Source organism: Mastigoproctus giganteus, chromosome 2 (genome assembly GCF_048544385.1).
Source record: "Mastigoproctus giganteus isolate SK-2022 chromosome 2, ASM4854438v1, whole genome shotgun sequence".
Classification (NCBI taxonomy): Eukaryota; Metazoa; Arthropoda; class Arachnida; order Uropygi; family Thelyphonidae; genus Mastigoproctus; species Mastigoproctus giganteus.
In genome coordinates, this window is record NC_143576.1 from 248,875,030 (window position 1) to 248,901,068 (window position 26,039).

The window sequence follows — 26,039 nt, forward strand, 5'->3', positions numbered from 1 at the left end:
GTGAACAAAAAAAGAAAAAAAAAATACTAGAATCATATGATTAATGATACATTTCAAGGGATAAGTTTAGAATAGTAGTTTTCAATACCTGTGAATCACATGTTATTTGTGTGACCTTTGGAAGCTATTTTCTGAGGCTTGCCAGCCTGAGTCAGATACAATACTGAGTGTTGCAACACAGGCTGACCAAGAGATCTCATTAATTCATATGACATCCATTTAAACCTGAACCTTGAACAGTATTTCTTAGTTGGTATGAAAAGCCTAGTAGCCTCCAAGATTAAGTCCCTGAAGGCTTCCCATTTAGAATTCACCATTGGCATCATCAGTTGATCCCACTGTATAGAATTTAAAAACTGTCTGAGACCGCTCTAGTCACTTTTACGAAAACAAAAACCTTTCCCTTTACCCTTGGTGGTAGTTACATCTTTAAGTAAATCCCACATCAGTACACTGTGATCACTGTCACCTAGTGGTTCCTTTATCTGCAAATTCTGAATGCATGAATAATCATTGCTGATAATCCAATCAAGAGTATTACTCTCTCTGGTTGCCCTCGAACGTGTTGCTATAGAAAACAATCCTCCAATAAATCCATAAAAGTCTTGCTAGTATGCGAGTCACCAACCCACAAGTTCTAATCAATATCTGGAAAGTTAAAATCCCCCATTACAAGACATTCTGATTTACTGGAATTCTATTTCTCTGCGCAACTGTTTGTTGTACTCATCAGAGTCATTTGGCCTATAACATACTCCTACTCTCATTTTCCCTTTCCCATTGTCACACCAAACAGACTCAACATTGCACTGTCCACCCATGTCAACTGGATGCACTTCCTTAGATTTTGTTTCTTAATTAATGGCATAACCCCTCCTCCCTTTCTACCCTGTCTATCCTTTCTGTACACATTGTACTCCCCAAATTCCAATTCTGCACTGCTTATATCTGTATGACACCATGTCTCTGATATCCCAACCAATATCTGCCTTTGATGTCTTGATCAGCACTTCAATTCATCAAATTTATTTACTATACTTCTAGCATTGGTGTTCATGCTAGTTACATGCACCTGTTCTTACTCTAATTACCCTAACATAGCCCGTGTATTTACTTGTTCCATGATGACTCCCAGCAGCTCTTGAAATCCCCAGCAGCTTGCTCTCTAGGCTGCTGCTCATTACCACAGAAGCAGTGCAAGAATCACTTTTGCCTCTCCTGTGACTGCTGTTTATCTTTTAGTCTGTCAACCCCCCCCCCCCCCCAAAGCTAGCAGATGCTGCAATTTGCAGGAATGAAGCCTTTCTCAAAAGAGCACCATTTTGTTCTCCTTATTAATCTCGTTTCTCTTCTCTGCACCCATTTCAACAGATCCTCATCCTTCCTAAAATGAGGCTTGCAGACGACCAGTACACAATGAGATGCTACTTATGCTGATAAAATTACTGTATATTACTGCCAAAATCTGTCAGCTGTCCTGGCCATCTGTCTGCACTGTTTAGAGAACTTCATATCTGACTGCACAGTTACCTTCATGTCTTTTTTGTTCTACACTATTTTAAGTGGTAAATCTGGGAATACTGCAGCCCATGTGCAGTATCTTAAATTTGTCAACATTAAATTTCAATTGCCATTTCTTAGCCTTTCTTCCAATTTTTCTAGATCTTGTTTCAGTAACTTACTGTAATTACTATCATTAATCACCCTGCCAGCCTTCATATCAACTGTAAACTTAGATATTAGGCCTGGTATGCCTCCATCAGTATCATTAATAAATACTTTAAACAAAAAACAGGTCCAGCACTGAACCTTCCCTATCTCTTCCATCATGGAGTATGATTGATGACTTTTGAGGTTATGATGAACGTCGTGGCGAGATCCATTATTCCTTACATTTCGAGGGTACAGCTCTAAAACAGTTTTCGCAGGCCGGTCGCTAGTTAGTACACCGGATCGAACCTATTGGTAACTCTCTAGGAGGCTTCCGGATCAGCTAGTGTATAATCTTGCTACGTGTACTCTGCCAGATAGTGACTGGAGGGAGTCCGAGTAGTGTGTATGCGGGGAGCATTGTCGAGGCCACGTTATGTCAAGGATCTGAGTATATTCTTACCACGTGTACGCCATATCCAAAAATTTCATTACTTCATACAGCATGTCCAACCCACTTTTTCTTACTATTGAATACACCATGAATTGTCAAACTAATAGAGCAAGCTTATCTGCGAAAAGATCTAAACCTCTCAAGCACTTCCTAATTCATTCCACAAATATACGTAGTCTCAGTTCTAATCTCAACGATGTCCATTTCCACTTGCAGTCTGCCAAACCCCATTTACTTTTTCTGACAGAATCTCAGTTATTGGTTGATTCAACTGCTGATCATCTCAGATGTCCAATCTGATATTCCCTGTCAGAGACTTGGCAATTTCGAATCTCCTCTCTTTGATCTTCTCTGGCTTAAAATCTCTCTACCTCATTGTGTCAAATTCATCTCTTGTCTCTACCATTCTCCCAACTCCACTAATCACTTGGAGCTCTTTGACTTCCTCTCTTTGCAACTTGACTTTCTCCAGTCCAACTTTCCTAACAGTGAAGTAATTTTCCTTGGTGATTTTAATGTTCACAATTCCAGCTGGCTTCCATTTTCCTGTCACACCGACCCAGCTGGTCGAGATGCTTAGGCTTTTGCAATTACTAATGACCTAGCACAGATTATTCATTTACGTAAAAGAATACCGGACAATCATAATCATACAGCCAATACGCTTGATCTTTTTCTCACAAACAACCCTTCTAAGTACACATTCGAAGTGAGAGGTCCATTAGGCACTTTAGATCACAACTTGGTGATTGTCTCTTCTCCAATGGAACCTCTTTCCCATGGCTATTCCCAACTTCATGTTGTTTGGCATTACAAGAATGCAAAATGGGATGACCTGCGAGACTTCTTTTCTTCTTTTCCGTGGAAGACTGCTGCACAAATTGGAGCAGTGTGGCATTGTGGCATTGATTACCACAGAGAGTGGTAATCAATGGACACTTCTCAACGTGGACTAATGTTATTAGTGGAGTTCCTCAGGGTTCAGTGTTGGGGCCATTGTTGTTTTCGGTGTTTATGAATGATATTGATGATGGGATATCAAGTTTAATGTCCAAGTTTGCAGATGATACAAAGGTTGGCAAGGTTGTTAAGGACACCAATGACGCTATGCTGCTGCAACAGGATCTGGAAAGGTTGAACAGATGGGCTGAGAGGTGGCAAATGAAGTTTAACATTGACAAATGTAAAGTACTACATATGGGAAACAGTAACCCCAGAGCAACGTATCAACTCTGCGGAACTACACTGACAGTGGTGGAGAATGAAAAGGACCTGGGGGTAATTGTGCAGGCAGATATGAAGTTCTCTGAGCAGTGCAGATGAGCTGCAAGAGTAGCTCATGGTGTCTTGTCAATGATATACAGGAATTTTTCTAGCAGGGATAAGGAGGTGATTATTCCCTTGTATAAGGCAATGGTTAGGCCACATCTTGAGTACTGTATACAGGTCTGGAGGCCTCATTTCAAGAAGGATGTAGAGCTGCTGGAACGGGTACAGAGAAGGGCAACAAGATTAGTGAATGGAATAAAGGGTTGCTCTTATGAAGAAAGGCTTAAGTTTTGCAAATTACACAGTCTGGAGACTAGGCACCGGCGAGGTGATCTGATAAAGGTGTATAAGGCTTTGAATGGTTTGAGCATGCTCAATGCCAATGGGATTCTTCATCTTGCTCAGAATAATCAGCTCAGAGGGCATAAATTCAAATTGAGGAAGGACGGATGTCGGATAGATGTGCGGAAATTTGCCTTTGGCCAGCGGGTGTTTGGTTGGTGGAACCGACTTCCATCACTTGTTGTTGAAGTTGATAGCCTAAACAAATTTAAGGCTCAACTGGACAGGTATTTCGAGCGAACGGAGGGGTGAAATGGGAGTGGTGTGTTTTTTTTTTTTTTTTTTTTTGGCTGATGCTGAATAAGCTTGCTTTCTTGCATCATATGCCTCTACTAATGCTAATGGTCGGATTGCTGTTTCAAAACTTCTGATGTCAACGTTTGCTCATATCCTGTCAGTGAAATTATTCTTGCAGGAATGGAATCCTTTATCCCGCACTCCACTTTAAAATCTTGTCCTATATCTAAAGCATGGTTTTCCAATAAATGATGGGCTAAGATGGGCTGAGACAATATTTAAATTCTATACAGTGGGACCAACTGATGATGTTACCAACAGCAAATTCAAAATGGGAAGCATTCAAGGAACTAATCTTGGAAGCTACCAGGCTTTACATACCAACCAAGAAATATTGTTCAAGGTTCAGGCTTAAATGGTTGTCAGATGAACTAATGAGACATGTGGCAGAGAAGAAAAATGCATGGGATACATACAAATTAATGGGTGACATGGAAGCCTATGATAGATATAAGTTGGTCTGTAACCAAGTCACAAAGGAGATTAGGCAGGCAAAGGCAGATTATGAGAAATCCTTGGCAAAGGATGCAAAGAAAAACAGAAAAGAGTTCTTTACCTATTTAAACTCAAGAAGGAAAGGGATGAATCAGATTGGTCCACTGGATGTTGATGGTTCAACAGTTGAGGATCCTGCTCAGGTGGCTAACAATCTAAACGAGTATTTCGCATCTACATTCACACATGAGGAGTTATTCAGGAAGGGGAATGTCGTAGATGAAGTAAACATTGGGAGTGAGCTAGATGATTTTCTAATAACTGACAGGAAAGTGGAGGAGAAATTGTTGAGAATAAACATAAAAAAGGCACCCGGGGTGGATGGCATCTATCCAGTTATATTAAAGGAGGCAGCAAAGGAAGTAAGCAAACCCCTAGCCATAATTATGAGAGCTTCTTTGGACTCAGGGGAGGTACCCATAGACTGGAGATGTGCAAATGTAACCCCAATTCACAAAGGAGGATCAAAGGCTGACACAAGTAATTATAGAGCTGTTATTTTAACTTTGGTTCCAGGAAAATTAATGGAGGCACTGGTTAAAGAAGCACTGCAGGATCATCTGGACAAGAATTCAGTTATAGCTCAGACACAGCATGGTTTTGTTAAGGGCAGGTCTTATCTGACCAATTTGATTGGATACTATGATGTCACAAAAGAACTGGATGCAGGGAATAACTTTGATATTATATATTTGGATCTTAGAAAGGTTTTTGATACTGTTGCGTATGGAAGACTGCTGCACAAATTGGAGCAGTGCGGCATTGGAGGCAAATTGCTGCTATGGATAAAGGGATGGTTGAGTGGCAGAAGACAGAGAGTGGTAATCAATGGACACTGCTCAACGTGGACTAATGTTATTAGTGGAGTTCCTCAGGGTTCAGTGTTGGGTCCATTGTTGTTTTCTGTATTTATAAATGATATTGATGATGGTATATCAAGCTTAATGTCCAAGTTTGCAGATGATACAAAGGTTGGCAGGGCTGTTAAGGACACTACTGATGCTATGCTGCTGCTGCAACAGGATCTGGAAAGGTTGAGCAGATGGGCTGAGAGGTGGCAAATGAAGTTTAACATTGACAAATGTAAAGTACTACATATGGGAAACAGTAACCCCAGATCAACTCTGTGGTACAACGCTGACAGTGGTAGAGAATGAAAAGGACCTGGGAGTAATTGTGCAGGCAGATATGAAGTTCTCTGAGCAGTGCAGACGAGCTGCAAGAGTAGCTCATGGTGTCTTGTCAATGATATACAGGAATTTTTCTAGCAGGGATAGTGATGTGATTATTCCCTTGTATAAGGCATTGGTCAGGCCACACCATTGAGTACTGTATACAGGTCTGGAGACCTCATTTCAAGAAGGATGTAGAGCTGCTGGAACGAGTACAGAGAAGGGAAACAAGATTAGTGAATGGAACAAAGGGTTGCTCTTAGAAGAAAGGCTTAAGTTTTGCAAATTACAGAGTCTGGAGACTAGGCATCGGCGAGGTGATCTGATAGAGGTGTATAAGGCTTTGAATGGCTTGTGCATGCTCAATGCTGATGAGATTCTTCCTCTTGCTCAGAATAATCACCTGAGAGGGCATAAATTCAAATTGAGGAAGGACGGATGTCGGATAGATGTGCAGAAATTTGCCTTTAGCCAGCGGGCAGTTGGTTTGTGGAATAGACTTCCATCACTTGTTGTTGAAGATGATAGCCTAAAGAAATTTAAGGCTCAGCTGGACAGGTATTTCGAACGAAAGGAGGGGTGAAATGGGAGTAGTGGTTGTGCTTTTTTTTTTTTTTTTTTTTGGCTGATGCTGAATAAGCTTGCTTTCTTGCATCATATGCCTCTGCTAATGCTAAATGTGCTAAGGCTGTTCAAGAGAAGAATGTTGCATATCGTAATTGGCTTGTTTCTAATTTTTCAGTTTCATTTTCTGCCTACACCCAAGCTCGCAACAATTGTAAAGCAGTTATTAATCAGTCCAAACTAGAGTTTTAACAGGCTAAGAGTAGAAAACTTGCTTCTTGCCCTAATGGTAGCCGAGCATTCTAGTCTCTTGCTGAAGCTATTGGCCGCAACGTTTGCCCCACCTCTCTCCAAACCAGTTGGTTCTGTTGTCACTTCAGCCAAGGATAAAGCTGACCTGCTAGCATCCCATTTTTCTTCCAGCTCATGTATTCATGATCTTGGTAAAACACCTCCCACCATTCCCAACATGCTCCACTCAATGCCTCCTGTGGTCTTCCGTCAAAAGGATATCAGAAGGATTTTGATGAATCTTGATGCTAAGAAAGCTCCAGGTCCTGATGGTATTTCTGCAATGTTCTCAAAACCTGTGCTCCTGAACTTACTCCTATTCTTTGCTGCCTTTTTTCACTTTCTTATTCCAAAGGTGTTTTTCCTTCTGCTTGGGAATTTGCTCATATCCAGCCAGTTCCTAAAAAGGGTGACAAATCCCTCCCATCCAATTATCGTCCCATTGCAATTACTTCTACTCTTTCTAAAGTAATGGAGAAATCAATTAACCGCCAACTCTTAAACTACATAGAAACCTTCCATCTGATCAACGATCGCCAGTATGGATTCCGTCAGTGTCGATCCACTGGTGATATTCTGGTTTATGTTACCCATTTATGGACTAATTCAATGGAAAGGTTCGGTGAAACACAAGTAGTTGCTCTTGACATCTCAAAGGCTTTTGATCGTGTTTGGCATAAAGGTCTTCTAAACAAGCTTCCATCTTATGGTTTGCCAACTGTTTTTAGTAATTGATTATCCAGTTTTCTCTCTGATCGCTCACTGAGGGTGATGGTAGATGGCTCTCTGTCTTTTAACTTCTCCACTAATGTCGGTGTCCCCCAAGGTTTAGTTCTTTCCCCCACTCTTTTCCTCTTGTATATTAATGACCTTCTTCCATTGACTGGAAATCCTATCCATAGTTTTGCTGATGATAGCACATTGCATTCCACTTTCCATTTTGAGAAACCCTGTCCTGCTGAATCAGCTTCAACTTCTCGAAAATCTGCTACCAATTCCTTAAATGCTGATCTTCAGGTAATTCTCCAGTGGGCCAAAGACAACTTAGTATAACTGCAGTACAGCTGCAGTATAACTTCATTCCTGTCTAGATAGTTCTGCATTTCATTAATCAGTGACTCAAACTAATAGGTTTATAATACTCATGCCACTCTTTGCATGGATAACTAAAACTTTTTCAGAAACATTAATATATATTTTCAAAATATTGTTCTATTCAACTGTGGAATAATACTTTGTTTTAACTAAGTGTAGAATGCACATCCAAATCTATATATGGCATTAAAAATAATTTAGCAACTCCTGTAATTGCACTTTGACCAACGTAAGTTTTTCAAAATTAAAATGGAATAAAAGTTGTGTTCAGTAATTAGCAATGAATTGGTAACAGGGCTCTCAGTACTATCTAGAAAGTGACTTGCCAAAAGAAAACTGATTTCTTGGATATCATAGACAATTTGACTTGAAAGCAAGTTAGGTTACTTGTTAATGTTTATTTGGATTCATTCTTAAGATTTTGTAGCCACAGAAATAGTTTTAAAATATATACATTTTAAAAATAAAAATAATTTATTTAAATGTAATATACTGTTGTTTAAAGCAGAAGGCCCTAGAAAATATTTTGCCCATGACTTTACAAAACTCTGGTGGCCCAGTTGCAGTATTATGATATACAGTGGATTAGTAGTGCTATATTGAAATAGCGTTAACAAAAAGAGTAAAGCAAGAATTGGGTTTATGTGGTCTATGAACATTTGTTATAACCTCGCACATATCCAGATTTATGTTATGGTTCATTATATTAGTCAAGTTAATTCTTTTCAGAATGTAGCACATAAAATCTCCCAAAGAAAAACAAAAAAAAAAAATACACACTTCTCACTGATGAATATCTAGAGAGTGGCTCTTTGGAACCATGATTAGATCCAGAATTGTAAAAACAAAAACAGTGCAAGATTTCACATTCCTAAAATTTTTGCTAATCTTCTCATTTTATTTGTGAAAAATTACAGAACTTGCATCTTTTCTGAAAATTATTTATTTGTAAAACAACAATGTATTATGTGTCCATATTGTTTTATGTATGATTTATGACACTATGGGACATAAAGCAAGCGTTCTACTCTTAGCCTGTTTAAAATCTAGTTTCATTTAATTAAAAGTTTCACTATTTCATGTATTATTGTAAAGCACTTATTAATGAATAATTGATTAATAAGTGCTTTACAATCATTGCAAGCTTCAGCATAGGTATAAAATGAAGATGGAAATTTGAATGCGAGCCAATTGAGATATGCACCATTCTTGTCATGAACAGCCCGAGTACATTTATTGGAAGAGATAAAGGACAAGATTTTAAGGTGCAGTGTGGAATGAAGGATTTCATTTCATCCCTATAAGAATAATTTCAGTGACACGATCTGAACAAACATTTACTTCAGAAGATTTAAAACAGTAATCCAACCAAGGAAAAGGATAATAGAAATCATGCAGATCTTGGAATGCCAAACAACATGAAGCTGAGAATGGCACAAGGGAAAAGCTCCATTGGAGAAGAAACTGTCACCAAATTGGGATGCAAGTGCCTGGAAGACCATTTGCCTTGATTGCGTGCTTTAACAGGTTGTTAGAGTTAGCAATAGGTTTGGTCTGATGGATTATCCTGCAGCCAGCCTGAAAACACTGTTTAGAGCTGTTTACTCAAAACTTAAGAAAGATTGGATCTTGCCATGTTGCCCGTCATAATCTCAAAAGACAAATACTGTATGATGGAAGAGATTGGGGGGGGGGACAGGTTGCCTAAACTCTGGAGACTAACCACATTTCAACACTTCAAGCTTTCAGTTAGCAAAGTGGTGGTATTGTACTAGTTGATGATAGTCATCTACCAGCTAGCATTGCCTGGTGACACAGATGGGTAGCATTCATCTTTATAATGTGGATACCATGAGGAAGGGGAGTTATACCAGGGTAACTAATAGTCCTATGATCATGAAGGTGCAAGTGTAGGATTTGGTTGTAACCGAAAGACTGGACTTCACCGAATTCAGCCCGCTTGACTCACAAGTGCTACCTGAATATCAGTTCAGTCAATATTTTAGACTCTCGGGTAGCAGGCTCTATCTTGTTATACCTGAGAGAATGTCTGTGACAAGCCCCAGGGGCCAATATACGAAACAAATTAAATAGACGACATTTTACCTTGATAAAACAAAAGAACCAATAACTCTTTTTTATTTAAAAATATTATAATTAATATATTGATATACTGTATGTTTTCTCAATATAAGGATGAAACAAACATACTCCATCTTTCATATTTAGTGAGGTAGGAAAACTAGTGACTAAGTATTCTAGAACTTCAGATTGGTTACTAGCTGCAGCAATATGGACAGGTGCTGCTCCATAGGAGTCACGAGCCCGAAGAAGCTTTTCATTATCCACAATAATTGCCTTCACTGTGTCCTCATCTCCATTTCCTGCAGCTTCATGTAGGGACTGAATTGTGGCCTATTAATATAAAAAAAATGGACTGTACATTATACAGGAATGCTCAAAAAGGTTTTGAATCTGTATATTTTTATGACAATAAAGGAATAAATAAATTCATGCACTAATTTTGTCAAGGAACAAGCATAAATACTGTCATATCATGACATTATGCTTGTGCCTTGGGTATAATTTTTGTTGACTCCCTGGCAAAGACAGATTTGGTGTGCTGTTTTTAGCTTTGAAAGGGGAAGTTATTACTCAGATTTTAGATTAACACTAATAGTAATGCAGCCCCATGCTGCATCAGTTAGTTTGACTGATGCAACATGGGGGGGGGGCTGCACTACTATTAGTGTTAATGTAAATTGTATTTTAAAGACAACTTTGCTTGCTTCATTTGGTGTAAACTATATAACTTTGTTCAAGACTAGCTAAATCAGTATACCACGATAATTCTTTAAAATTATCTGTATTTTAAAGCTACTGAATCCTTACTTTTGTAAATGAATTTCTGTCATGTTTTTAATACAGAGACCTAAAACCATGGTTGTCTCTGTTTTAACACTTATGGAACTTTATTTAACTGGTTAATTGACTCTCTGGTAAGTTTACTTCATGGACTGATTTATACTGTCTGATATGCAGAGATTAGGCTGGGATAAATATGAAGAAATTGCTGGGATCTGACCACTATATCAAGATCTAGATATTTCTGAGGGACACCACTCATAACATTAGTCCACGTAGAGCAGTATCCATTGGTTACCACCCTGTCTTCTCCCACTCAACCATTCTTTTATCCATTGTAGCAACTTGCCCTTAATGCCAAAATAATTTGTACAGTAGTCTTCCATGTGCAACAGTATCAAAAGCTTTCCTGAAATCCAAGTATATGATATCAAAATTATTTTTTGCATCCAGTTCCTTTGTGACCACATCATAGACATTTCCTAACCTTAGAACTTCTCAATCAGCAGTCCAACTAATATGAACATATAGACACATCTAGGTACATGAGAACTAAAATGTGAAATTTATTGTGAATTGGAAGCGCTAGATAAAAACAGGCTGTGCAGTTTACAACTAATTGTGTTGACAAGTAAATAATCATTACTATGAATAGCAGTGACTTGGTACTAGTGCACTCTTATGCCAACCATTTGGCTATGTCAGGCCTATAATAAATAAAATAATTGTTTGCACTTTAGGATGAACACACAGGAGGTAACAAAATAAGGGAAGTACAAGAGCATTGCCATATTTAGCAGGCATATGAGCTTGATGTTTAATTGCTCTGCTATGGCAACCTACACAGTCGTTTAAGAACTGTTCTTATGACGATAGAATTTGTGCTGTTTGCAGCTTTTAGCATTTTATCTACTTTGGCTTCTTGAAAGGTCCAAAGACTGGCAACACACCTGCTGAGATCAGCAAAAGGATGTCCATATGAGGAAAGACTTTGAATATGTAGGCTTGGTGCAATGAATTCAAATTACAGGCAGTTGGTTTAGACTAGACTAGACTAGACTGGACTGGAGGAAGTTTTGTTTTAGCCATCTAGTTGTTAATTACTGGTATAAGTTACCTTATGGTGGTTAAGGAAACAGCTTGAAGAAATTCAAAAGTCAACTGGATAGATACTTCAGTATCTATTCAGCTGACTTTTTAGTGAGAGAGTTGAAAAAGAGTTTATTTTATTATTTATCTATTATTGCTTTTATTTTTAATTACTTAATTATTATTATTATTTTATTTTTTTTTTTTGGCTGGTGCAGCCATATGGCTAATACTAAGCAGAAGTACATTTTCATATGTAATTTTTGAAATTTCATGCACTTAACAGTTTTATAAACTTGGAAAATGGAAGGAATAATATTTTCTGGTTATATTTCATATTTATACAGTTTTTTTTTTTCTTCCAGAAGAATGTTTCTTTATTGAAAATAACGTGTATAAGACATTTGTAAATTTAACATTTTTTACTAGAAAAATAAAAAAAAGCAAATATAATAATTAATGCAAACCATTAATAAAATATAAAAAAAAAAATTGGTATATTCTAAACAGAATTCCAGTAAACAAAAATCCTTTTACAAAAATAAAAAAGAAAGTTGGGTGCCTGTCAGACATTTCTGTTATAATTTCAGGTGCAATCCTGCCAGGTTAACTAAGTTTTCTTCTATGTCACTGGAGAGTTACATGGAGATCAACATTTGATCAACGATCGCCAGTATGGATTCCATCAGTGTCGATCCACTGGTGATATTCTGGCTGATGTTACCCATTTATGGACTAATTCAATGGAAAGGTTCGGTGAAACACAAGTAGTTGCTCTTGACATCTCAAAGGCTTTCGATCGTGTTTGGCATAAAGGACTTCTAAACAAGATTCCATCTTATGGTTTGCCAACTGTTTTTTGTAATTAGTTATCCAGTTTTCTCTCTGATTGCTCACTGAGGGTGATGGTAGATGGCTCTCTGTCTTCTAACTTGTCCACTAATACCGCTGTCCCCCAAGGTTCAGTTCTTTCCCCCACTATTTTCCTCTTGTATATTAATGACATTCTTCCATTGACCGGAAATCCTATCCATAGTTTTGCCGATGATAGCACATTGCATTCCACTTTCCATTTTGAGAAACCTTGTCCTGCTCAATCAGCTCAACTTCTCGAAAATCTGCTATCAATTCCTTAAATGCCGATCTCCAGGTAATTCTACAGTAGGGCAAAGACAACTTAGTTGATTTCAATCCTTCTAAAACTCAGTCTTGTCTTATATCTCACAAAAAGGATTCTTCTGCTCCTATGCTTCTCTTTAGTGACACTCCGATTTCTAGGCAAAATGATATATCTCTTTTGGGGATTACCCTGACTTCTAATCTCTCTCTTGGCACAAGCATATAACAAATATTGCTTCCTCTGCATCTAAAAAACTTGGTTTTCTCTTTCGCTCTCGGTGTTACTTTTCTTCCAAACAGCTGTTCACTCTTTACAAATCACAAATCCACCCTACCACGGAATATTGTTACCACATCTGGGGTGGTGTCCCCAAAACCTCTCTCAGGCTTCTTGATTCCATTCAGAAGAGGGCAGTTGGGTTAATTAATGATTCATATCTAACAGAGTTTCCCCACTCACTGTCTCATAGATGTACTGTTTCTGCTGCATGCCTCTTCTACAGATATTTCCTTGGGACTGTTCTTCTGAATTGGCTTCTATAATTCCCGCTCTCTCTTTGAAAACAGTCCGAACATGTGCCGCCACCAGCCAGCTTCCATTTACTGTCCAACTTCAAACTCACAGAACCAACTTTTCATCGTCCTTGTTTATTCATTCAACTGCCGTTTTCTGGAACAACCTTCCTTCATATGTATTTCCTGAAAATTACAGTCTACAGAAGTTCAAGTCCAATGTCAACAAATATCTTCTTTCGTCTTCTCAACCTCCAACCCAAGCATGGTACTAATACTATAGATTTTAATACCTCTCGTGTTTAGGGTTTACATAAAAAAAAAAAAAAAAAAAGATGAAAATTTGCCAAGGAAACCTTTATGCAAAATGTGATCATCCATTTAAGTTTCTTTAGAATTTTTCCATGGAATTTCTCCAGAGATATTAACATAAGCCAAGATTCAGATATTAACATAAGTAATGATTCAGACTGAAAGAATGCTTTTTAGGGATTATGAACAAGATTTCAAGATAGGTAAGAATTGGCAAGTGATGGATTTTTCCATTTGTATGGAAAAGGTTAGTAGTGACAAATCGTGTAAGGAAGCAAGCTTATTCAGTTAGTCGCCTCCGTAGCCAGGTGAGAAGGAGCAACAGTGCGTAGCACACGCTTCTTGATTAGACTGGGGTTCGGACCCGTCACCACCAAATATGGAGGTGGTCATTCCCTGACTCAGGGAATCATTCCCTGACTCAGGGAATGACCACCGCATATTCCAGGAGCAATATGGCCTTTGTTGCTAATGCTCCTAAAAACCAAACAACAAACAAACAAACAAATTATACAGTTATCAAAAAAAAAAAAAAAAAAAAAACTACCCACTTAATCTGTCCGCATCCTCTATTATTTCTAAATCTTCCTTAAATTTATTCAAACTTCTCCCCCCCCCCAACACCAGACAATATAGAACTTTATAACTGTATTCAGAATGGAATTTTTGTGTCCGTGCAGTTGACTGACTGGTAATTTTTCTTGAAGCAAAAACAGAATTACATATTTGTGCACTATTTTTTGAAATAATATTAACATTGCTAATATTATAAATAAATAAATGTCTTGTTACTCTCAATGGCAAAGGCCAGAAGAGTTTACAACTTCATTGTAACTGTTTTATTGTAGCTAACATAATTGAGTACAGCAGCTAACAATGGGTGGTAAAAATAAATATCTACCTTACCTTTAATGACAGTGGCTTTACTCATCATCCACCTTAACACTCAGTGATTACTTTCATGCTCAGGGTTTTTGTACCATAAAGCTTAAGTTACTGTCAGGATTGGTTGTCAGTTGGTACTAATGATATTAAGAGTAGGAGACCGGTGGAATTACTTAACAAGTACAGGTCACTGTTGAAAAAAAGCCGTGAATTAGGGTTGAATTTGAAAGTGTCTGCAATTCTGCCCAGACACGATAGGAGGGAGTATATAATGAGAGCTTTGTCGATCAATTTGGCCCTGGAAAGATTGTGCAGGGCTCAAGGGGTAGAATTTTTTTCAGCTTGTACTTGTTAACAGGAGAGACTGCTTCTACAGGGATGGGATAGACTTAAATAGAAAGGGTGCAAGAATATTTGCTGATGCTATCGAGGCAGTGTTAGGTGGGTTGGAAAACTGCTAGCTTGGGGGATACAAGGACTAATAGATTAACAGTAGCCACTGGCAGAAGTGAAAGTGATTCTTACATTGCTTCTATTGGAATGAGCAGCAGCCAGGAAAACAAGATGCAGGATATTTCAGGGACTGCTGGGAGTCATTGCAGTACAAGTAAACACATGGGTTGTGTTAGGGTAGCTAAGAATAGGAATACGTGCATGTATACTTGCGTGTATACCAATGCTAGGAGTTTGATAAAATTTGATGAATTTGAGGTATTGCTCAAAACAACAAAGGCAGATATTGTTGGGATATCAGAGACGTGGTGTCACACAGATATAAGGAATGCAGAACTGGAATTTGGGGAGTACAACATCTAGAGAAAGGATAGACAGGATAGGAAGGGAGGAGGGGTTATGCTATTAGTTAAAAAACACATAAAATCCAAGGAAGTGAAGCCAGTCGACATCGATGGACAGGGCAGTGTCGAGTCAGTTTGGTGTGACATTAACATTGGGAGATCATAATTGAGAGAAGTGTGCTATAGGCCTAATGACTCTAATGAGATTAATAAGAAACTGTACAGGGAAATAGAGTGGGCCAGTAAATCAGAGAATCTAATAATGGGGGATTTTAATTTCCCAGATATTGACTGGAATTTGTGGGTTGGTCACTCACACACTAGCAAGGATTTTGTGGATTTATTGGATGATTGTTTTATACATCAGCATGTTCGGGAGGCAACCTGAGGGAGTAATACTCTTGATCTGATTATCAGTAGTGATTCTACATGCATACAAAATCTGCAGATAAAGGAGCCACTAGGTGGCAGTGATCATAGTGTGCTGAAGTGGGATTTACTGAGAGGTAACTACCATCAAGGGTAAAGGGAAGGGTTTTTGCTTTCGTAATGGTGACTATGGTGGTGTGAGACAGTATTTAAATTCTATATGGTGGAACCAACTGATGATGATACCAACAGCAAATTCAAAATGGGAAACATTCAAAGAATTTATCTTGGAAGCTACTAGGCTTTTCATACCAACAATGAAATATTGTTCAAGATTTAGGCCTAAATGGATGTCAGATGAACTAATCAGACATGTGACAGAGAAGAAAAATGCATGGGATACATATAAATTAATGGGTGACATGGAAGCCTATGATAGATATAAGTTGGTCTCTAACCAAGTCACTTAGCATTAGCATTAGTAGAGGCATATGATGCAAGAAAGCAAGCTTATGCAGCATTAGCCAGAAAAAAAAAAAAAAAAAAACCCTTCCACTTCACCCCTCCGTTTGTTCGAAATACTTGTCCAGCTGAGACTTAAATTTATTTAGGCTATCAACTTCCACAACAAGGGATGGAAGTCTGTTCCACCAACCAACTACCCGCTGGCTAAAGGCAAATTTCTGCACATTTATCCTACATCTGTCTTTCCTCAATTTTAATTTATGCCCTCTCAGGTGATTATTCTAAGCAAGAGGAAGAATCCCATTGGCATTGAGCATGCTCAAGCCATTCAAGGCTTTATACACCTCTATCAAATCACCTCGCCAGTGCCTAGTCTCAAGACACTAATTTGCAAAACATAACCTTTCTTCGTAAGAGCACCCCTTTGTTCCATTCACTAATCTTGTTGCCCTTCTCTGCATTCGTTCCAGCAGCTCTACATCCTTCTTGAATTGAGGCCTCCAGACCTGTATACAGTACTACAGGTGTGGCCTCACCATTGCCTTATACAAGGGAATAATCACCTCCTTATCCCTGCTAGAAAAATTCCTGTATATCATTGACAAGACACCATGAGCTACTCTTGCAGCCTGTCTGCACTGCCCAGAGAACTTCGTATCTGCCTGCACAATTACCCCCAGGTCCTTTTCATTCTCTACCACTGGCAGTGTGGTACCACACAGTCGATACGTTGCTCTGGGGCTACTGTTTCCCATACGTGGTACATTACATTTGTCAATGTTAAACTTCATTTGCCACCTCTCAGCCCATCTTCTCAACCTTTTCAGATCCTGTTGTAGCAGCATAGGGTCAGTAGTATCCTTAACAACCATGCCAACTTTTGTATTGTCTGCAAACTTTGACATTAAGCTTGATATACCATCATGAATTTTATTTATAAATACAGAAAACAATAATGGACCCAACACTGAACCCTGAGGGACTCCACTGATAACATTAGTGCACGGTGAGCAGTATCCATTGATTACCACTCTCTGACTTCTCCCCATCAACCACCCGTTTATCCATAGCAGCAATTTGGCTCCAATACCACACTGCTCCAAATTGTGCAGCAGTCTTCCATGTGCAACAGTATCAAAAGCCTTTCTAAGATCCAAGTATATAATATCAATGTTATTCCCTGCATCCAGTTCTTTTGTGACTACATCATAGTATCCAATAAAATTGGTCAGGCAAGACTTCCCCGTAACAAAACCGTGCTTTGTCCATGTATATAACTGATGTCTTGTGTAGATGATCCCGCAGTGCTTCTTTAACCGGTGCCTCCATTAATTTTCCTGGAACAGAAGTTAAAATAACAGCTCTATAATTACTTGTGTCAGCCTTTGATCCTCCTTTGTGAATTGGGGTTACATTTGCACATCTCCAGTCTATGGGTACCTCCCCTGAGTCCAAAGAAGCTCTCATAATTATGGCTCGGGGTTTGCTTACTTCCTTTGCTGCCTCCTTTAATATAACTGGATAGATCCCATCCACCCCGGGTGCCTTTCTTGAGTTTTTCTTCAACAATTTCTCCTCCACTTTACTCTCAGTTATTACAAGATTATCTAGCTTACTGCCAGAGTTGAATACACATCTGTCATTCCTGTCACTGAATAACTCCTCATGTGTGAATGTCGATGGAAAATATTCATTTAGTGGGTTAGCTACCTGAGCAAGATCTTCAACAGTTGAACCATCGATATGAAGTGGACCAATCTGATTCATCCCTTTCCTTCTAGAGTTTACATAAGTAAATAACTCGTTGCTGTTTTTCTTTGCATCCCTTGCCAAAAATTTCTCGTAATCTGCCTTCGCCTGCCTAACCTCCTTTGTAACTTGGTTACGGATCAACTTATATCTATCATAGGCTTCTGTGTCACGTGTGAATTTATGTATCCCAAGCATTTTTCTTCCCTGCCATATGTCTCATTAGTTCAACTGACATCCATTTAGGCCTAAACCATGAACAATATTTCTTAGTTGGTATGTAAAGCCTAGTAGCTTCCAAGATAAGTTCTTTGAATGCTTCCCATTTTGAATTTGCTGGTGGTAACATCATCAGTTGGTTCTACTGTATAGAATTTAAATACTGTCTCAGACCATTGTAGTCGTCTTTATGAAAGCAATAACCCTTCCCTTTACCCTTGATGGTAGTTACCTCTCAGTAAATCCCACTTCAGCACACTGTGATCACTGCCACCTAGTGGTTCCTTTATCTGCAGATTTTTTATGCATGTAGAATCACTACTGTTAATCAGATCAACAGTATTACTCCCTCAGGTTGCCTCCCGAACATACTGATGCAGAAAACAATCATCCAATAAATCCACAAAAGCCTTGCTAGTGTGTGAGTGGCCAACTCACAAATTCCAGTCAATTTATGGGAAATTAAAATCCACCATTATAAGACTCTCTGATTTACTGGCCCATGCTATTTCCCTGTACATTTTCTGATTATACTCATCAGTGTCATTAGACCTATACACACTCCTACTTTCAATTTTGATCTCCCAATGCTTATGTCACACCAAACTGACTCGACACTGCACTGTCCAGCGATGTCGACTGGCTTCACTTCCTTGGATTTTATGTATTTCTTAACTAATAGCATAGCCCCTCCTCTCTTCCTATCCTTCTATCCTTTCTGTACACATTGTGCTCCCCAAATTCCAGTTCTGCATTCTTTATATCTGTGTGACACCACATCTGTGATATCCCAACAATATCCGCCTTTGATGCTTTGAGCAATACCTCAAATTCATCAAATTTATTTACCAAACTCCTAGCATTGGTGTACACGAAAGTATACATGCACCTGTTCTTTTTCTTAGCTACCCTAACACAACCCATGTGTTTACTTGTACTGCAATGACTCCCAGCTGTGTCTGAAATATCTTGCATCTTGTTTTCCAGGCTTCTACTCATTCCAGTAGAAGCAGTGCAAGAATCCCTTTCACCCCTGCCAGTGGCTACTGTTAATCTATTAGTCTTTGTATCCCACCAAGAGCAGTGTGGCGTTGGAGGTAACTTGCTGCTATCGATAAAGGGATGGTTGAGGGGGAGAAGACAGAGAGTGGTAATCAATGGACACTGCTCATCGTGGAGTAATGTTATTAGTGGAGTTCCTCAGGGTTCAATGTTGGGTGCATTGTTGTTTTCTGTATTTATAAATGATATTGAAGATAGTATATCAAGCTTAATGTCCAAGTTTGCAGACGATGGAAAGGTTTTCAGGATTATTAAGGACACTACTGATGCTATACTGCTGCAACAAGATCTGGAAAGGTTGAGCAGAAGGGCTGAGATGTGGCAAATGAAGTTTAACATTGACAAATGTAACGTACTACGTATGGGAAACAGTAGTCCCAGAGCAACGTATCGACTATGTGGTACCACACTGACAGTGGTAGAGAATGAAAAGGACCTGGGGGTAATTGTGCAGGCAGATACGAAGTTCTTTGGGCAGTGCAGACAGGCTGCAAGAGTAGCTCATGGTGTCTTTTCAATGATATACAGGAATTTTTCTAGCAGGGATAAGGAGGTGAATATTCCCATGTATAAAGCAATGGTCAGGCCACACCTTGAGTACTGTATACAGGTCTGGAGGCCTCATTTCAAGAAGGATGTAGAGCTGCTGGAACGAGTACTAAAAAGGGCAACAAGATTAGTGAATGGAACAAAGGGTTGCTCTTACGAAGAAAGGCTTAAGTTTTGCAAATTAGTGTCTTGAGACTAGGCACTGGCGAGGTGATTTGATAGAGGTGTATAAAGCCTTGAATGGCTTGAGCATGCTCAATGCCAATGGGATTCTTCCTCTTGCTTAGAATAATCACCTGAGAGGGCATAAATTAAAATTGAGGAAAGACAGATGTAGGATAAATGTGCAGAAATTTGCCTTTAGCCAGCGTGTAGTTTGTTGGTGGAACAGACTTCCATCCCTTGTTGTGGAAGTTGATAGCCTAAATAAATTTAAGGCTCAGTTGGACAGGTATTTCAAACGAACAAAGGGGTAAAATGGGAGAGTTTTTTTTTTTTTGGCTGATGCTGCATAAGCTTGCTTTCTTGCATCATATGCCTCTGCCAATGCTAATTGTATTGATGATGAAGTCTAGAATACAGGCAGTTCCCGACTTTATAATTCATTCCTAGCATGCACTCGTAAAGTGGTGATTCATTTTCATAGATGTAATTTTAAAAATAGGGGTTACATTCTCAACAATGAAATTTTACCATAATAATGTTCAATAAAGTTTATCCATCAAAACAATAGTTTGTGCTTAAATAATGATTTATTTATCCAAAAAATTGAAAACATAGTCTTTAAAATCAAGCAAATTACTTATGTCATACAAATGTTAAATAATGTTTATTCTTCATCATTGACTGCACATTCGTTGATGATTTGTTACTTGTTCATTCATCACTCATTGTTGGTTCATCACTCGATGGTTCAACACTTGCTGGCGCAGCATTTGTTAGTTTATTGGAAGCACAAGAAGTCGTCGTCTTCAGAAATGCTTCAAGAATCGTTTGTTTCCAACACAGTTTTCTCTTTTCTTTATAAATTTCATGACAGCATTTTGCACAAAGATCTTTAACAGCCAGATTCAGGTGCATTCCAGAAGCATGTTTGCTTATGATCTCATATTTTGTTTCCAATGTTATTCCTATTTGCTGTTTCTTTTTATTAACATCACTCTCTATAGTATTTTTGGCATACTGTACATTATTAATAAGGAGAATTAATTTGAAATAAGACAAGATAGCGAAAATGAAGAGCAACACAACCACTCTTTGTAACGTCAGCATGGTAACTACTTTTTTTATGTGATTCAGTGAGATGCTCTCGTCTACCCGAACAAACAAATGCGGGCACAGTAGTATATATATACTGTATCGTATAGAGTTCTTGATGAGCATCCGGTTTCATTCCTTTCCAGGGTATCCATTTATGTCTTCAGTAACTCAATTTTAGTTTTAGATTGATATATGCTTTAACAGAGACAGTGAAAGAATCATCAGTTGAACTAGGATTACTACAACAGTTATCTTGAGATACATTAGCATTTGCATTAGCATTAGTAGAGGCATATGACGCAAGAAAGCAAGCTTAATCAGCATCAGCCAAAAAAAAAAAAAAAACACAACCACTACTCCCATTTCACCCCTCCATTCGTTCGAAATACCTGTCCATCTGAGCCTTAAATTTGTTTAGGCTATCAACTTCAACAACAAGTGATGGAAATCTATTCCACAAACCAACTGCCTGCTGGCTAAAGGCAAATTTCCGCACATCTATCCGACATCCGTCCTTCCTCAATTTGAATTTATGCCTCTCAGGTGATTATTCTGAGCAAGAGGAAGAATCCCATCGGCATTGAGCATGTTCAAGCCATTCAAAGCCTTATACACCTCTATCAGATCACTTCGCCGATGCCTAGTCTCCAGACTCTGTAATTTGCAAAACTTAAGCCTTCCTTCGTAAGAGCAACCCTTTGTTCCATTCACTAATCTTGTTGCCCTTCTCTGTACTCATTCCAGCAGCTCTACATCCTTCTTGAAATGAGGCCTCAACACCTGTACACAGTACTCAAGGTGTGGCCTGACCAATGCCTTATGCAAGGGAATAATCACATCCCTATCCCTGCTAGAAAAATTCCTGTATATCATTGACAAGACACCGTGAGCTACTCTTGCAGCTCGTCTGCACTGCTCAGAGAACTTCATATCTGCCTGCACAATTACCCCCAGGTTCTTTTCATTCTCTACCACTGTCAGCGTAGTACCACAGAGTTGATACGTTGATCTGGGGTTACTGTTTCCCATATGTAGTACTTTACATTTGTCAATGTTAAACTTCATTTGCCACCTCTCAGCCCATCTGCTCAACCTTTCCAGATCCTGTTGCAGCAGCAGAATAGCATCAGTAGTGTCCTTAACAACCCTGCCAACCTTTGTATCATCTGCAAACTTGGACATTAAGCTTGATATACCATCATCAATATCATTTATAAATACAGAAAACAACAATGGACCCAACACTGAACCCTGAGGAACTCCACTAATAACATTAGTCCACGTTGAGCAGTGTCCATTGATTACCACTCTCTGTCTTCTGCCACTCAACCATCCCTTTATCCATAGCAGCAATTTGCCTCCAATGCCGCACTGCTCAAATTTGTGCAGCAGTCTTCCATACGCAACAATATCAAAAGCCTTTCTAAGATCCAAATATATAATATCAAAGTTATTCCCTGCATCCAGTTCTTTTGTGACATCATAGTATCCAATCAAATTGGTCAGATAAGACCTGCCCTTAACAAAACCATGCTGTGTCTGAGCTATAACTGAATTCTTGTCCAGATGATCCTGCAGTGCTTCTTTAACCAGTGGCTCCATTAATTTTCCTGGAACCAAAGTTAAAATAACAGCTCTATAATTACTTGTGTCAGCCTTTGATCCTCCTTTGTGAATTTTTGGGGTTACATTTGCACATCTCCAGTCTATGGGTACCTCCCCTGAGTCCAAAGAAGCTCTCATAATTATGGCTAGGGGTTTGCTTACTTCCTTTGCTGCCTCCTTTAATATAACTGGATAGATGCCATCCACCCCGGGTGCCTTTTTTATGTTTATTCTCAACAATTTCTCCTCCACTTTCCTGTCAGTTATTAGAAAATCATCTAGCTCACTGCCAATGTTTACTTCATCTACGACATTCCCCTTCCTGAATAACTCCTCATGTGTGAATGTAGATGCGAAATACTCGTTTAGATTGTTAGCCACCTGAGCAGGATCCTCAACTGTTGAACCATCAACATCCAGTGGACCAATCTGATTCATCCCTTTCCTTCTTGAGTTTAAATAGGTAAAGAACTCTTTTCTGTTTTTCTTTGCATCCTTTGCCAAGGATTTCTCATAATCTGCCTTTGCCTGCCTAATCTCCTTTGTGACTTGGTTACAGACCAACTTATATCTATCATAGGCTTCCATGTCGCCCATTAATTTGTATGTATCCCATGCATTTTTCTTCTCTGCCATATGTCTCATTAGTTCATCTGACAACCATTTAGGCCTGAACCTTGAACAATATTTCTTGGTTGTTATGTAAAGCCTGGTAGCTTCCAAGATTAGTTCCTTGAATGCTTCCCATTTTGAATTTGCTGTTGGTAACTTCATCAGTTGGTCCCACTGTATAGAATTTAAATACTGTCTCAGACCATCATAGTCGCCTTTACGAAAGCAAAAACTCTTCCCTTTACCTCTGATGGTAGTTACCTCCTTGAGTAAATCCCACTTCAGTACACTGTGATCACTGCCACCCAGTGGTTCCTTTATCTGCAGATTCTTAATGCATGAAGAATCACTACTGATAATCAGATCAAGAGTATTACTCCCTCTAGTTGCCTCCCGAACATGCTGGTGTAGAAAACAATCATCCAATAAATCCACAAAAGCCTTGCTAGTGTGTGAGTGACCAACCCACAAATTCCATTCAATATCTGGGAAATTAAAATCCCCCATTATAAGACTCTCTGATTTACTGGCCCATTCTATTTCCCTGTACAGTATCTTATTATACTCATCAGAGTCATTAGGCCTATAGCACGCTCCTACTCTCAATTTTGATTTACCTATGCTTATGTCACACCAAACTGACTCGACACTGCCCTGTCCATCGATGTCGACTGGCTTCACTTCCTTGGATTTTATGTGTTTTTTAACTAATAGCATAATCCCTCCTCCCCTCCTATCCTGTCTATCCTTTCTGTAGACGTTGTACTCCCCAAATTCCAGTTCTGCATTCCTTATATCTGTGTGGCACCACGTCTCTGATATCCCAACAATATCTGCCTTTGATGTTTTGAGCAATACCTCAAATTCATCAAATTTATTTACTAAACTCCTAGCATTGGTGTACACGCAAGTATACATGCACCTGTTTCAATTCTTAGCTACCCTAACACAACCCATGTGTTTACTTGTACCGCAATGACTTCCAGCAGTCTCTGAAATATCCTGCATCTTGTTTTTCAGGCTTCTGCTCATTCCAATAGAAGCAGTGCAAGAATCTCTTTCACCTCTGCCAGTGGCTACTGTTAATCTATTAGTCTTTGTCTCCCCCCAAGCTAGCAGTTTTCCGACCCACCTAACACTGCCTCGATAGCATCAGCAAATATTCTTGCACCCTTTCTATTTAAGTGTATCCCATTCCTGTAGAAGCAATCTCTCCTATTAACAAGTACAGTCCAGGCTGAAAAAAATTCTACCTCTTGAGCCTTGCACAATCTTTCCAGGGCCGAATTGATCGACAAGGCTCTCATCATATACGCCCTCCTATCGTGTCTGGGCAGAATTGCAGACACTTTCAAATTCAACCCTACTTCACGGCTTTTTTTCAATAGTGACCTGTACTTGTTAAGTAATTCCGCTGGTCTCGTACTCTTAATATCATTAGTGCCAACGTGTACAACTATATCACCTATTGTGCCCTTAAAAGATGATATCCGTTCTGCAACGTCATCAACCTTTGCCCCTGGCAGACATACCCTGGTCCTGTTCCACCTATCCTTTTTACAAAGCATGTTCCCCGTTTCCCTGACAATAGAGTCATCAACAACTACTAGTTCCTGTGGGACCAGCGCATTCTGCCTTGGGGGCTGCCTCTGTGTTGCAAGATGACCAAGTGCAAGCTCTGGCGTTGATGTGGGCAGCTGAGAGCTTGATGGGCCCCTGAATGCTGCAGGCTATACAAGCAATGAATTCCTGGCTTATAGGGGAATCATGTGTAGCCACCATCTGAGTTGCACAATCCTGTGTTGTAACATTCCAAATTAATCTTGTATTTTTTGAAATAAATCTTGTAGTTTTTATTGTTAAACAATTCATTGATATATTTGAATTGGCTGTAATCAATTTCTACAATTCTTATCTGTAATTTTTGAATCTCATTACTTTTAATGATTTTTCTTTGCTCTAAAAAATAAATAGAATTGCAGATAAAATTTCAGCTTATTGTTTTACAGAAATACTCACAATTTGAATTGGTAAGGTTTTTAAGTATTGACGAACATCTTCATTCCATGACGTCTTTCCAATTAAATATTTACCATGGCCTTCTAATACTAATTCCTGTAATAGTTCAAGATCTGCTCTTTGGAGGGCAGTTTTTATTCTTTCTAATACTAGGAAAATAAAAAAAACACTTCATAAGTAACAAATTTTTATAGTTGATTTGCTTTGCTAATATTAAGTTTATATATTGGTATAAAGTTATATTATACCAATTGTTATAAGTTGTTCAAAGCTGTTATAAGTTCAGATTTGTACTTACATATACAAGCATATAATTATGCATTTACATATACTTTATTTATTTAAAGTATTTGGATTGCCGCACGTGCGTACGTACACGTGCATGTGTACACGCGTGCATACGAACCTAAGGTGGCATAAATTCAAATTAAGAAAAGACAGATGTAGAATAGATGTGCGGAAATTTGCCTTTAGCCAGTGAGTGGTTAATTGCTGGAACAACCCTATTTATTAAATTTATTCAAACTATCAGCTTCCACTGTCGTGGAAGTTGATAGGTTGAATAAATTAAGAATCTGCAGATAAATGAACCACTTGGTGGCAGTGATCACAGTGTGCTGAAGTGGGAGTTACTCAAAGAGGTAACTACCATTAGGGGTAAAGGGAAGGGGTATTGCTTTCGTAAAGGCGACTACAATGGACTGAGACAGTATTTAAATTCTATACAGTGGGATCAACTGATGATATTGCCAACAGCAAATTCAAAATGGGAAGCATTCAAAGAACTTATCGTGGAAGCTACTAGGCTTTACATACCAACTAAGAAATATTGTTCAAGGTTTAGGCCTAAATGGTTGTCAGATGAACTAATGAGGCATATGGCAGAGAAGAAAAATGCATGGGATACATACAAATTAACAC

General features: G+C 38.8%; 2 protein-coding genes across 2 annotated transcripts in view; one reads left to right on the forward strand and one right to left on the reverse strand.

The window, feature by feature from the left end:
* The window catches only part of LOC150090365 (uncharacterized), a 314,634-nt gene that overhangs the window by 119,038 nt on the left and 169,557 nt on the right, over positions 1–26,039 (forward strand). The window lies entirely within an intron of this gene.
* LOC150090366 (uncharacterized) overlaps positions 1–26,039 on the reverse strand; it is a 331,637-nt gene that overhangs the window by 75,363 nt on the left and 230,235 nt on the right. The window contains exons 16-17 of the mRNA XM_090387860.1: positions 25,119–25,267; positions 9,841–10,044 (exon numbers count right to left, since the gene is read on the reverse strand). Of these exons, the coding sequence (XP_090243986.1) occupies positions 9,841–10,044; positions 25,119–25,267 (353 nt within the window). The remainder of the gene's footprint in view (positions 1–9,840; positions 10,045–25,118; positions 25,268–26,039) is intronic.